Consider the following 15,733-nt stretch of genomic DNA (forward strand, 5'->3'; position numbering starts at 1 on the left):
TCTCTCAGTTCCTTCGCCTCCGTTGCTCCTGTTTTGATGATGCCACTTTTCAAAACAGTTCTGACATGTCTCCCTTCTTCCTTAACCGAGGTTTTCCACCCACGATGGTTGACAGGGCCCTCAACAGTGTCCAGCCCATCTCCCGTGCATCCGCCCTCACACCTTCCTCTCCCTCCCAGAACCGTGATAGGGTCCCCTTTGTCCTCACTTACCACCCCACCAGCCTCCGCATTCAAAGGATCATCCTCCACCATTTCCACCAACTCCAGCATGATGCCACCACCAAACACATCTTCCCTTCACCCCCCCCGGTGGCATTCCGCAGGGATTGTTCCCTCCGGAACACCCTGGTCCACTCCTCCATCACCCCCTACATCTCAACCCCCTTCCACGGCACCTTCCCATGCAACCGCAGAAAGTGCAACACTTGCCCCTTTACTTCCCCCCTCTTCACCATTCAAGGGTCCAAGTGAAGCAGCATTTTACGTGCACTTCCCTCAACTTAGTCTATTGCATTTGCTGCTCCCAATGCGGTCTCCTCTACATTGGAGACACCAAACGCAGACTGGATGACCGCTTTGCAGAACACCTTCGGTCTGTCCACAAGCATGACCCAGACCTCCTTGTCGCTTGCCATTTCAGCACACCACCCTGCTCTCATGCCCACATGTCCATCCTTGGCCTGCTGCAATGTTCCGGTGCAGCTCAATGCAAACTGGAGGAACAACACCTCATCTTCCGCCTAGGCACTTTACAGCCTTCCAGACTTAATATTGAGTTCAACAACTTCAGATCATGAACTCTCTCCTCCATCCCCACCCCTTTTCCGATCCACCCTTTTCCAATAATTTATAATTTTTTTTTTATATATATTTATATATATATATATATATATATGTTTCTTTTCCCACCTATTTCCATTGTTTTTAAATATATTTCCATCCATTGTTTTATCTCTACCTTTTAGCCTATTTCGATCCCTTCCCCCCACCCACCCCACTAGGGCTATCTGTCACTTGCTCGTCCTGCTTTCTACCCTTAATGTCATCATTAGCATATTCCTCAGCTAATATCACCACCGTCAACACCCATTTGTCCTTTTGTCTATGACACCTTTGGCAATCTCTTCTTCGGCTCCACCTATCACTGGCCCTCTATCCAGCTCTACCTGTCCCACCCCCCTCAACCAGCTTATATTTCACCTCATTTTTATATTTCTTAGTTCTGATAAAGAGTCATACGGACTCAAAACGTTAACTGTATTCCTCTCCGCAGATGCTGTCAGACCTGCTGAGTTTTTCCAGGTATTTTTGTTTTTGTTTCAGATTTCCAGTATCCGCAGTATTTTGCTTTTATCTTAGGGAATTTGTAATTGGGTTTGAGAACACACTGGAGGAGAGCAATATTTGATGATTTCAAAAGGGAAAATTTAATCATCCACTTAAGACTGTCCATAGGCAATAGTGGAAAACTCCCTTTCCGAGACTAGTATTGAAAAAGGTTTCCTACTTCGGCAATCAGTGTTTCATTATTCAGAAGCCCTGTGAACAGCACCTCAAACAAATTATTTTTGCATGCATGCAATAACTTTAGAGTTATTCACTCAGTGTCAGAACAGCACTTTCAATTCCATCGGCATACTTCCTGTCTGCCAATGATCTGTCCATGAAATCCCACTAAGTATCTATGAGAGTAAAGTTATACAAAGTTTTGTACTTTGTTCTTGCATGCTCTAAGAACTGGAGAAAGAAGCTGGAGAAATTGAAACCTTTAAGATCCTGAGCAGTCTTGACAGGGTGGATGTTGGGAGAATGTTTCCTCTTGTGGGAGAATCTAGAACTGGGGCTCACTGTTTAAAATAAGGGGTCACTTATTTAAGACAGAGATTAGGAGAATTTTTTCCTCTGAGGTGGTGAGTCTTTGGAACATTCTTCCTCAAAAGGCAGTAGAAGCATTGTCTTTTAATATTTTTAAGGCAGAGCTAGATAGATTCTTGATTAACAAAGGGGTGAAAGGTTATTGGGGGTAGGCAGGAATGTGGGGTTGAGGTTAAAATCATGTCTGATCTGATTGTATGGAATGGCAGAGCAGGCTCAAGGGACCCACTCCTGTTCCTAATTCATATGTATGTTCTTATGTATGTAAACCAATTCAACTTAGTTTACAGTCAGCACGGTGAGTTAAATTTAACCCCACAGTTCTGGGACAAATTTGAACCATGCTCCCAAAGATGAAACAAATGGATGATACACATAATGCCATATATGCCTCCAGATTTCTTTACACATTATTTAGACTGTTGGCCAAACATGCATAACGCAGTACAATTTTAAACTAGCTGCCGCAGCAAGATTACATACATTTATTCAGCATAGAAAAAAAGTAATTACCTTGAATTCTTATGCTTAAATGTAGATTCAAATGCAATTTGTGAAAAGGTAAACACCAAGCTATATGAGGTGCACAATAGTATAGTAGACCAGCAATCCAGAGACACGAGTACAAGTTCTATAATGGTATTAAAGTATTAAAACCAAATCCTTTTTAAAATCTAGAATCCATCAATAAAAGCAACCGCAATGTTGCTACACGTTGCAAAAGCCCAGCTGATTCACTAATGTCCTTTAAAGAAAGACTTTACCCAGTCTGGCCTATGACTCCCATCCAGCATGTTCAACTCTTAACTGTCCTCCAAAGTGGCAAGCCATTAAGTTGTACCAAACTATTACAAAAAATTGCAGAGGTTCAAGAATGTGGTCCACCGTTGCTTTCTCAAGGAATAGGCAATAAATCCCAGCCGTCCAACAATAGCCACAGAAATAATTAATTTTAAAAGATCATATTTAATCCATTTCCCAATTAGACAAAAATAAGATACTTACTGTTCTCTCCAGGGCAGGGCATGCCTGGCATTTCAGGAATGCTGGGAAAAACTGGGAAGGGTAAATGAGAAAAAAAAAACAAAATTTAAAAAGCAAGCATTAAGAAAACAAACATTAAGAAAAAAACCAAAATTTAAAAAGCAAGCATTAAGAAAACAAACACACAAACCACAATGTATTTTGTAAAAATAGAACTATTGTTTCCTTTATCACTTAGATTTGCCTATAATTGGTAACCTGCCCTCATACTAATGGTAATTAAGTTTGCAATATTCTATGCATTGATTTTATAACTGTAATCAATTCCTGGTGAACTTGCACTGTCCATTGCACATGCCAGTGAAACTGAAATGTGTTATTTTATGACTGTCAGCTCCAATAACCACATGGTGTCAAGTGTATATCATAAAAATATTTAAGAACTGTTGGCAAATGCAATGTAATGGAGAAGCTATTATCACATTCTGCTTTCTGGTCTTACTGCCACCATCAGCACCTCCTTTGGCCAGTACCACTGTCATTAACACCCCTTCGTTCTTTTGTCTATGACATCTCTGGCAATCTCTCCTGTACATCCACCAATCACTGACCTTCTATCCAGCAAATGCAATGTTGGCACTTATTTCGAGAGAACTAGAATATAAAAGCAGGGATGTGGTGCTGAGGCTTTATAAGGTTCTGGTCAGACCACATTTAGAATATTGTGAGCAATTTTGGGCCCCGTATCTCAGGAAGGATGTACTGGATCTGGAGAGGGTCCAGAGGAGGTTCACGAGAACAATCCCAGGAATGAAAGGCTTAACATATGAGGAACGTTTGAGGACTCTGGGTCTATACTCAATGGAGTTTAGAAGGATGAGGGGGGTGGGGGGGGGAGATCTGATTGAAACTTACAAAATACTGAAAGGCCTGGATAGAGTGGATGTGGGGAAGATGTTTCCATTAGTAGGAGAGGCTAGGACCTGAGGGCACAGCCTTAGAGTAAAGGGAAGACCTTTTAGAACAGAGATGAGGAGAAACTTCTTTAGCCATTGAGTGGTGAATCTATGGAATTCATTGCCACAGAAGGCTGTGGAGGCCAGGTCATTGAGTGTATTTAAGACGAGATAGATAGGTTCTTGATTGGTAAGGGGATCAAAGGTTACGGGGAGAAGGCAGGAGAATTGGGTTGAGAAACTAATCAGCTATGATTGAATGGTGCAGCAGACTCGATGGGCCGAATGGCTGAATTTCTGCTCCTATGTCTTATGGTCTTCTCCTGCTCCATCCCCCTAAAACAGTTTAAATTTCATCACATTTTCAGTTCTCTTCAGCTCTGAAGAAGAAACATCTGGACCCGAAATGTTAATTCTGTCTTTCTCTCCACAGATGCTGTTAGACCTGCTGAGTTTTTCCAGCATTTTCTGTTTTTGTTGAAGAAACTAGCTGTTCATTTTAATCCCACTTTCCAGCACCTGGTCCGTAGCCTTGCACTTCAGATGCAGATCCAGGTACCTTTTAAATGAGTTGAGCGTTTCAGCCTCAACCACCAACTTAGGCAGTGAATTCCAGATGCCTATGTATTAGTACATCTTTCCATGTCTAAACTTTTGACCCTCAAGGGGATTCGACATTTCAAACATTAATTGGTTTGTTATATGATAGATGTTGGCTCATCTAGAGTGCTTCTAGCATTTTTTTGGTTTCGGTATCTTTTTCTTATATGATGCACATAGGAATATAAAATTCTTAACTGTGGCCACCGCATTTACTCATCCATGTTTAATACAAAATAATGTTCAGTTTACATTGCGAAAACATGAACAGAAATAATGGGCCATGACTTCCAATGGAGGCAATTGAATCAGATTGCCACTCCGCTCAAAATTACTTACATGGGAATCTAGGCACTCCTATGTGACCTGACCTTCTGACTCAGGCCAGGCAACATCTATGCATTGCAGCACACTCCTAGGGCCTGTAGTCAACAGGCAGCTCAGTCACAGGTCAGTAAGCCTTTTTATAAAAAAAAAACAGCACTAGCTGGGGGTGGGGAGTCGGCTGGTGGGTGGTTGGTGAACAAGTCCTCAGTGCATCTTTGGGGCACCCCACAGGTACACTGCCCTGGAACTTATATGTTACGACTCAATATATTCTAACCTGTGCTCTAAAATTCTGCATTCATTACTTTTCATACAAACCAATCACTAGAGTTCATTTTACAAATCGTATTACTCAAACTTAAAAAAAATACAGCAATGGGCAATGCAATAACTATTTTACAATTTTCAGCACAAACCATTTTCTGTGAAGGTCAGCCCCATGTGCCTACAAAGCATATTGAAGCATTTCTAGCAATTACTTTTAATGCGAGACAAAATTAGATCAGTCTGGGACACACAACAGATAGTAAGGGTTTTTTTTATTATTCTTTCACAGGATGTGAGCATTGCTGGCAGGCCCAGCATTTGTTAACCACCCCTAACTGCCCTTGAAGTGGTGGTGGAGAGCTACTTCTCGAATCACTACAGTCCCGCTGATGCAGTTACAGCCACAGTGCTGTTAGGGGAGGAGTTCCAGGATTTTGACCCAGTGACAGTGAAGGAACACTCATACTGTTCTAAGTCAGGATGGTGTACGGCTTGTAGCAGATTTCTCCCTCCCCCACCAGAGTGGGGAGTGGTGATGGTGTGCAAGGAAAAGAACCACCAAGGAACGCTGATAGAACATTGGGGGAGCGGGGGTGGGAGAGGCAGGCACCCAGGACATCAAAATGTATGTCGAATGTCCCACATCCCACATATTTTTTCCTAGAATGGCAACTAATGAATTCATAAAACGAATTAAGAACTGATGAGGATCTGGTGGTGCCCTCAAGCATGTATAGTGGAAAGATTTTGTGAACTAAATGAAAAGACTTAATGAGTTCAAATACTACAATATTTAATTTCCTTGTGTTTTCAGTGCAGGTTGCTGACTGCACTTGATGCCTTCAGGCACACTTGATGCCTTTGAGCGCTTAATTTTAATGCCTTCGAGTGCCTTTTGACTTTGATCGTTTTTGATGTCAAAGATGGCAAGACGCTGCTGACTGCATGGAAAATTCATCCCAAATTAAAACATTTGATGTCAAATGATCGGTGATCATTTTTGAGTGCATTTGAACACACAAATGATGTCAAAATTTTCTGGTAGAGCTTACTCCCACACTGTTAAATCTGACATCTAAGGATCTATCGTTGGCCCCCTCCTATTTCTCAATGTGCTGCCCCACAGCAACATCACCAAAAAACACAGCGTTAGTTTTCACTTATACATTGACAATACCCAGCTCCATCTCACCACCGCCTTTCTCGGCTCCTCCGCTGTTGTTAAGTTATCAGAATATTTATCTGACATTCAGTACTGGATGAGCAGAAATTTCCTCTAATTGAATATTGGGAAGTCTGAAGCCATTGTTTGATCCCCGCTACAAAATCCATTCCCTAGCGTTCGACTCCATGCCTCTCCCTAGCAACTATGAGACTAAACCAGACTGTTCGCAACTTTAGTATCACATTTGGCCCTGCCAAGATTGCTAAGGTTGCCTATTTCCACCTATGTAACTTCGCCTAACTTAGTCCCTGCTTTAGCCAATGTTCTGCTGAAATTCTCATCCATGCCTTTTTGTTACCTCTAGACTTGACTATTCCAATGCACTCTTGGTTGCTCTTAGACATCCTACTCTGTAAATTTTAGGTCATCCAAAACTCTACTGCCCATGTCTCGACTCTTACCAAAGTTCTGTTCACCTTAGGTGATGACCTACACTGGCAACACCTTGATTTTAAAATTCTCAACCTTGTTCTCAAATTTCTCCATGGCTTCACTCCTCCCCATTTAAGTAATCTCCTCCAGCCCCAACCTTTTGAGATATCTGCACTCATATCATCCTGACCTCTTGAGCATTCAGAATTTTAATCACCCCACCAGTGGTCCATGCTTTCTGTTGCCCAAGCCCCAACCTCTGAAATTTCCTTCCTACAACTCTTCACCTTCTACCTAACTTTCCTCCTTCAAAACACTGCTAAAATATACCTCTGTGGCCAAGCATCTGAAACGATATCTCCTTTTGTGGTTTGGTGCCATGTTGTGTTTTATATTGTTCCTGTGAAGCACCCTGGGGTATTTTATTACATTAAATGCACTATATAAATACAAGTTGTTATTGTTTCTTGACAGCAGAATCTAAGCTTCCAGCGAAATTTTGAAACCTTGCATTAATCTAAGAAATCATGAACTGAACAATGTTGCTCTGACAGCAGAGACCAGAATATTATTTTAACATATATTTAAAAGAATTTTTCAAAGTATATCAATTTGAACTCCTAATGCTATTTCCAAGCACTTTAAACCATTAAATTGAGGATGGGGATCAAAGTGGATGTATACCTTTCTTTAAAAAAAAGTTTATAAAGCAAAAGCTTTCAAAAAAGTGCGCAATTTAAACAGTCTTACGCAGCTATGCATGAAAAGATGCCAGTTCTACTGAGTTTGTGAAAATGCTGCCTTATTCAATAACTTATTTTAAAATTTACATTTTTAACAACCTCTGCAAAATGACAGTATGACAGTAAATGAAACGGAGGTGAACAAGGTCAAAATTATACTCTCCCTGCCACTTCCCAATCATCTACCTTCCTGTCCTCAAGATGATGTGTGTTCAGGTATGGGTTCACAGTACTAGTAAGTCTCCAGGCCCTCCTACAAAATGTATGAATGAACCTAGTCAGAAGATGTCAGCATGCTATTTTATCATAGCAGCATCACAAACAAACTGCCCACCCCTCAGAGTTCAGGGCATGGAGGCCAGCTGCGATGTTCGTGGCTGAGATAACCTAACACTGCACAAACCAGGATCAGACTTGGAACCTTCTAGCCAGAATGTTATGGCACATCAAGCATTAAATTGTCATTAAGCCACAAGGGGAAGCTTAAAGAAAACTGTTCAGGCACGAGAACAGTGTGAACTTGGAATTTATAGTAATAAAATGCTAATTGGGCTAAAATCTTACGTCAGTGTAAATTTGCTCTTTAGGAATATAGAAAACTTATAACATAGGAGTAATGGCCAGATTAATGGAGAGGTTTTAACTAAATAAATTTCACCCATGGAATGTCTTGCACAGTCTGAATTGTACCTTCAAAATCCAAGATGTTTCCAGAAAAGCTTTCACATAAAGATAGGATGTGACACCTTTAAAAATTGTCTGGGCCCTAAAATATTTGTGCTTATAACAAATAATTATTACATTTAAAAGGGGACAATTTAAATGATACCAACACACAAAATGTAATTTGCTAATGGTACACTTAACCAAACAAAAGAATCACCAACTCAATTTGCGCAGCTGAGGGAAAAAAATCCATTGTGTCATAGATGAAATTATTTTAGACTTTGGACCTTACCCTTCTCCTAAAACATTGTAACCTGGGACACAGTGAATCAGCTACAGTTACTAAACCATATAGCTGCTTGGTTTGATTTTAGTGCAGGACATCTCAGAAAGACTGAAGTAATGAAAGCTCAAAGAATATTTTCCTTTTTCTGTCACACCCCCAGTTCCATCAATTTCTCTTCTTTAGCCCCCTTCTCATTCTCAAAACTTGAGTAAAAGCCTTGAAGTTGAGAGATTCTATTATGTCAGAACTAAATGTAAAAAAATCATTTTTTTAAAAAAAAATCTTAACTGCAGCTTTAATACTCTTTACAAAAATCAGAATTTAATATTTTGATTTCAGGTCCAATGATCTCAGACTCTCGACTATCACTGAATGGCAGACTCGCAGAGAGAGCTGACATAAAGCAGTATCAAGGTCAGATGCGGGAGAGGCCCAGCAAGTAACTTTTTTTTATTTTTGATAGCTTCTGGAGCAAAAGGAGCACAAGTGCTCCTCCAGCCCCACAAGGAAACATTGTCACGCCTGCTCATGCCTCGAACTCAACCGCTTTAATAAATGGAAACGAGACCCCGGGATTAAAACAGCCTCACTGCAGCCACACTCATGCCAGAGTTAAATAAGGCCATCAATACTTTTGCTAAACGACCAGGCTAAATTAGGTTTAAATCGTGATTCAATACCCATTGTTATGATGATGTAACATGTGCATGTGTAATATTAATCTTTTATTTCATCAAATATGTATTGAATTTCTTTAAAAGGACTTCTCAAAATCAAGCAAGCACTGACTTGAGATGGCTGCCACAGGTCACCTGACATACAAGTTGGCCAGTTTCTGGAGGTTTCCTTGTGAATTACAATTAGGACATACCAAGGCAACCTCGTACGGAATTTCATACCTGTTGATGTCAAGAATTACCTCAAAGATGAACTGAAACTTTAACTGGCTTTCACCATTTGCATTTCTATAAAGCTACCTTTCAGGTAGAGACAAAAAATCTAGAGGGACAATGGCTATATAGAAGGCACTGATATGTTCTTCCTAGCTCATTAGAGAAGAATGCTCTATTCAGAAGTGATGGCTGGGACATTAAAGAAACTAATCACCTAGACCATAACACAATAGCCAAAGTATGTTGAGGCATGAGCTAATCAATTATATTCTATGGAATAACCAAATCACTATGGGGAGAGAAGTTTTGTTACCAGAATAACCATTTTGAAATGTCTTTTATTACAACACTAAAGCTGCTAGAAATCTACCAACGGAGCCATAATGCCATCTCTCTCTCTCTCTCCCCTGTTTAAAGTTCAGAGTCCTATCTCTGTTACATTGTGGAATCCATCACAAAGATAGAAAATTTCTATCAAAAGGAACCTCAGTTGCAATATCATCATTTTGGAAAAGACGGGATTATGTTTAAAAAAAAAAGAAACCGTCTCCAGAAATTGCAGTTTATATTGCCCTCAACCCTACTAGAATTTCACTGTGGAAAAATTCTGCCTCAGCCACAAACACCACTTTATTTTTTAAAACCTTTTATCACTGAAACTTTGAATTGGCCAAAAAAGTCCCTTCCTACTAATTTTGCACATGCGTGTTGTGAAGGTCAGGACGTTTTAAGTATCTTTATATCTTACATGGGTGTGTTTTTAGCTCAATAGAAATAACCACTTTATTTTTAGACTCAAGAAAGCCTGTCAGACTGAGTTCTTTGCAATCACAGCTTAAATGGTTAAGTACAGGCATCAAATTAATACCTTCATCTTTATAGATTGCAAAAAACCCTGTTACGATGAATCAAGGAGTGGGAAAGAAAGGATGAGTCCTGACTGTGTCCTCACCAGTCATAACACTATCCACACAAAATATTCAGGGACACAGTTTTGCCCATTCATTTAATCTGTCTTGTTTTATGTAATTTCCTGCTCCCACCTATACAACTTGTTGACCCTCCCAACATAATGTAATCTGCAAGCCTGGATGTAGAACTTGATATTCCTTCATGCAAGTTATTGATTACAAATGGCAGAAAACTGTAGCCCCAGTACAAATCATTGGGGAACACCACTACTAACATTCTTTCAGAGTACATCATTTAAGTTTCCAGAGATCCTTAATCGACACTATATTATACTACCAACCATGCAAATTGAGGCCCGATTCTCCATTCTGGTTATACAGACGAAATGCTTCCTCCAGTTCCATGTGGGATGAAACAGTGCATGGGTCCCCTATGAACAAGAACACAACCAATCAGTGGGTTCCTGCCACCCGAGAATGCAGAAACACTGGTCTATCAGAAATATTTTATTTTTTAGACTAACAATCCAAGAAACCTACATCACACCTTAAATCCAAAGTGTTCTCCATTTAACTGATTTTTCAAACCACCCTGGAATAAATTTTTAAACTACTTCTACTGAAGCAGAAGAAGCAAAGTAATTTAACAGGTTCCCAAAATCAAGAGTTTTGATTGGTTGAATAAGTAAAAGTAATTTCCTCCAGTTCTTGTCTAACAGAAATTACTGACTTTCCACATGTGGCTAAGATGACACTGTTTTGACTGCATGCACTTAATTGTAGTAAAAAACTCCTCACATACACTCACACAATACAAGTTATGCACTTAACATGTATATTTGTGTCAGCTATGACTAGTCACAAAGGAAGTCAAGTACTCACATAAATCAAAGGTAATTGTGCGTTCTGCTTTCCATGTTCCCAACATACAAAGGTTAATGCACTCTTGCACATGATGTAGAAATATGACAGATATGAACTGCAGGCCCAATGATGCTGTCTATTAATCACTATTTTATTTATCAGAAATGCATTAGTCATTGCTGTTTTCCCAATTAGTTACATGTGGCTAATTGCTAATGTACTAAACAAAACTGCTCCAATGGTAGAAAGTGATGAAAGTCAAGTATTTAAAATTGGCTGCTGTAAAAGAAGATGTTGGGAAAAACGTTTTACTCAGTTGTTCGAGTATCGAATGTCTTGTCACAATGAACAGTTGAAACGCTGACCAATGAATCTTGTAGGGAAAGACTAGTTAAACATCTGAAGAGAAATTTATAGAACTATGGAGAAACAGCAGGAAACAGCCAGTTTTCAATTACACGGACAAAGAAATTACACAGGCCTAACAGGAGAAAGATGCTCTTTCGCTAAAGGATCTGTCGAGATCAAGAGATTTCCATTTTAGTTAAGGATGATGATTAAGTAACAACTGCAAAGATTAAACTCCAAAATAAAACAAAATTCTGCAAACGAACAACACATCTCTAGGCATCTAAAAAAATTGGTTAATATTTCAGCTGGGAGCCTTGATCAGAACTGACAGCAGGGAAGGAAATTCTATTTATAGGACTTATTAAAACGAAAAGAGAAAACAAATTGGGATTGAGTTTTTACTTTGTTATGAATGCTACGCACATTCAGATACAGAGCCTTAAATTGAGTCTTTTTATTACCTTTGTGACATCTAGTCTTGATTCTTAGGGTTTTTTCTCTCTGTCCCTTCTTGCTATTCTCCAACCCTCATTTCCCATATTACTGTTGTCCTCGCTTACCTTGTCTCTATTCTTTGATGCACATCTTTCCACATTTGATCCCTTGCCCCCAATATTTAGTTTAAAACCCTCTCTACTTCCCTAGTTATACGGTTCACAAGAACATTGGTCCCAGCCCGGTTCAGGTGTAGACCATCCCAAAGGTATAGCACCCACTTTGCCCAGTACTGCTGCCAATGCCTCACAAACCGGATCCCATTTCTCCAACACCAGCCTTTGAGCCACGTATTAATCTCTCTAATTTTATGCACCCTATGCCAATTTGTACGTGGCTCAGGCAATAATCCAGAGATCATAACCTTCAAGGTTCTGCTTTTCAATTTAGTGTCTAGCTCCTCATACACTCTATGCAGATCCTCTTTCCGAGTTCTACCTATGTCATTGGTACCTATAAGGACAAAACTGAATAGTACCCCTCCCACTGCAAGTTCCTCTAAGCCCTGAGCAGGTGTCCCGAAACTTGGCACCAGTCAGGCAACACAACCATCCGGCCTCTCGCTCTTTGCTACAAAAAACAATGCCAATCCCCCTCACTATACTATCCCCTACTGCCACTATGTCCCTTTTTGCTCCCCCACTTGAATGGCTTCCTGTACCACAGTGCTATTGTCAGTTTGTTCACCCACCCTGCAGCCCCCACTAACCCAAACAAGCTGAGAGAACCTCAAACTTATTGGACAATTGCAGAGGCTCACACTCCTGCCTCACTGGCAGTCACACCCTCCTGTCCCTGACCAAACCAGAAGACCCCATCATAAGTGGTGACTGATGCAAAGCATCCAGGTAACTTTCCCCCTCCCTGATGTGTAGCATACTCTGCAGCTCAATGACTTTGAGCCTAAGCTCCTCAAGCTGCAAACACTTCTTGCAGGTGTGTTTGCTGTTATCCAGGTGCTCCCACATGCTGCAGCCTTGACACATCACCTGTCCTGCCATCCTGAAATGTGTTTTAAATAGTTACTTAATTATATTAATCACTTAATGTTGCTTTATAATATATTTTATTAACTGAACCACCAATTTGTGTACTATTTTAGACCTTAAGGAATAGAATAGAACTAAAACAGTTCCTCTGACATGTCCTCCTTCTTCCTTAACCGAGGTTTTCCACCCACGGTCGTTGACAGGGCCCTCAACCGTGTCCGGCCCATCTCCCGCGCATCCGCCCTCACTCCTTCTCCTCCCTCCCAGAAACATGATAGGGTCCCCCTTGTCCTCACTTATCACCCCACCAGCCTCCGCATTCAAAGGATCATCCTCCGCCATTTCCGCCAACTCCAGCATGATGCCACTACCAAACACATCTTCCCTTCACCCCCCTTATCGGCATTCCGTAGGGATCGCTCCCTCCGGGACACCCTGGTCCACTCCTCCATCACCCCCTACTCCTCAACCCCCTCCTATGGCACAACCCCTTGCCCACGCAAAAGATGCAACACCTGCCCCTTCACTTCCTCTCTCCTCACCGTCCAAGGACCCAAACACTCCTTTCAAGTGAAGCAGCATTTCACTTGCATTTCCCCCAACTTAGTCTACTGCATTCGTTGCTCCCAATGTGGTCTCCTCTACATTGGAGAGACCAAACGTAAACTGGGCGACCGCTTTGCAGAACACCTGCGGTCTGTCCGCAAGAATGACCCAAACCTCCCTGTCGCTTGCCATTTTAACACTCCACCCTGCTCTCTTGCCCACATGTCTGTCCTTGGCTTGCTGCATTGTTCCAGTGAAGCCCAACGCAAACTGGAGGAACAACACCTCATCTTCCGACTAGGGACTTTACAGCCTTCCGGACTGAATATTGAATTCAACAACTTTAGGTCGTGAGTCCCCTCCCCCATCCCCACCCCCTTTCTGTTACCCCCTTCTTTTTTTTTCCCAATAAATTATAAAGATTTTCCTTTTCCCACCTATTTCCATTATATAAAATATAAAAAAAAAACCCACTAGAGCTATACCTTGAGTGCCCTACCATCCATTCTTAATTAGCACATTCGTTTAGATAATATCACCAACTTTAACTTTAACACCTATGTGTTCTATTGTACTATTGTTGTTGACATCTTTTGATGATCTGCTTCTATCACTGCTTGTTTGTCGCTACAACCACACCAACCCCCTCCACCTCTCTGTCTCTCTATCTCTCCGCCCCCCACACACACACCTTAAACCAGCTTATATTTCAGCTCTTTCCTGGACTCGAACTCAAGTTCTGTCGAAGGGTCATGAGGACTCGAAACGTCAACTCTTTTCTTCTCCGCCGATGCTGCCAGACCTGCTGAGTTTTTCCAGGTAATTCTGTTTTTGTTTTGGATTTCCAGCATCCGCAGTTTTTTTGTTTTTATCACAGTAAAACATTTATCTTGTCAATCTCAAAGCCACCCTTTGGGCAATTTACAAGAGCCCTAGTCCTTCATCTGATAGCAAATGCAGATCAGTGAGGATAAAAGTCATGAGTAAGCAGGACATTGTGAAATCGAGCATGAGCAGCCCCAAATTTTCAATGAGCTTTATGATGAGTGGAGGGTTGGAACAAGGCAAGGAAAGCATTGGCATAATGAAATCTAGAGGTAACAAAGATGAGGATTTCAGCAGCAGATGGGTGAGGGGAGTCAGAGGCAAGCGAGATGTTAGAGCTGAGAGTAGGCAGTTTTTACAATGGAGAGCATATAGAATCAGAAATTCAGCCTGTAATTCAGCAGGGTGCAGAGGCTGATTTAAACACTTTAGCTCAACTCAAAACAGTAGTATGGAAGGGTATGGAATTGGTAGCAAGAAATTGTAGTTTGTGGCATGGCCAAAATCAATGACTTTGTTCTTTCCAATATTCGGAAGGAGGTTCTTTTGGCTCATTCAAGACTGGATTGCAGACAAATAGTCTAACAGCAAAAACAGGGGAAGCATCAAGGAAGATGAAGAGGTAGGGATAAGTGCCATCACAAGGTTGGTAAAGATTAACCGTTGCCAGAGATCAGATTGAAGAATCTTTAAAATGTTTGATGCAACATATATTGTTACGACCGGTGAGGACAAGCGTCAGGACTCTGCCTTGCTTTCCCATCCTGGATTGATTGTAACAGGATTTTCTGTAATTTAGCAGGATGGGGGTATTAATTCAGTGTCTGCACTTAACTATTTAGATATTTATTGCAAAGAACTCAGTCCAACACGCTTTCTTGAATTTAAACACAAAAGGGTTAGTTTTTATTGAGCTAAAAACCTACCCAGGTAAAGATATAATATTAAAAAGGTTAACACAAATCCCAACTTTCGCCGCAGACACACGCCAGCAAAATTACAAGTTATACAATAGAGGATATTACTTTTTGGCCAAATTAAGATATTACTTTTAGGCCAAATTAAGATTCAATGATAGAAAGTAAAAAAAGAGAGTTCGGTGTTTGAGTCTTCCGCTGGCGTTTGTAGCTGAGGCAGATTTGTTCCACAGTGATCTTGAAGTTCCAAAGGAATTGAGGCCAATATAAACTGCAATTTCTGGAGAGAATCTCATTTTCAAAAGAATTTAGTCTTTTTCAAAAGTCGATGATATTGCACGAGAGGTTCCTTTCAATTGAAATTCTCTCCATCTTGGTGACGGATTCCACAATGTAACAGAGATAGAGCTCTGAACTCAGAAACAGGGGAGAGAGAGAGAGACTATGTAACTACTCCATTAGACAACTCCTACTGGACTGCTCAAAAGCAGTCAGGGTGCTGTAATAAAAGACATTTCAAAATTCTGGTCACATGACCTCTCTCCCCCATAACGCGTTGGGCATTCCACAGAAGGTAATTGATTAGTTCATGTTTTTACAGGTCTTGGCTATTGTGTTATGGCCTAGGTGATGTCCCAG

At 40.9% G+C, this 15,733-nt stretch overlaps 1 protein-coding gene across 5 annotated transcripts in view; it reads right to left on the reverse strand.

Moving 5' to 3' along the window:
- Positions 1-15,733, reverse strand: part of prkcz (protein kinase C, zeta) — a 612,152-nt gene that overhangs the window by 534,738 nt on the left and 61,681 nt on the right. For 4 of the 5 annotated variants that reach the window (XM_041206300.1, XM_041206299.1, XM_041206303.1 and 1 more), the window contains exons 3-4: positions 10,449-10,538; positions 2,883-2,933 (exon numbers count right to left, since the gene is read on the reverse strand). In XM_041206300.1, the coding sequence (XP_041062234.1) occupies positions 2,883-2,933; positions 10,449-10,538 (141 nt within the window). The remainder of the gene's footprint in view (positions 1-2,882; positions 2,934-10,448; positions 10,539-15,733) is intronic. The other variant, XM_041206302.1, reaches the window with a different exon arrangement.

The sequence above is a fragment of the Carcharodon carcharias genome, chromosome 15, assembly GCF_017639515.1.
Source record: "Carcharodon carcharias isolate sCarCar2 chromosome 15, sCarCar2.pri, whole genome shotgun sequence".
Lineage (NCBI taxonomy): Eukaryota > Metazoa > Chordata > Chondrichthyes > Lamniformes > Lamnidae > Carcharodon > Carcharodon carcharias.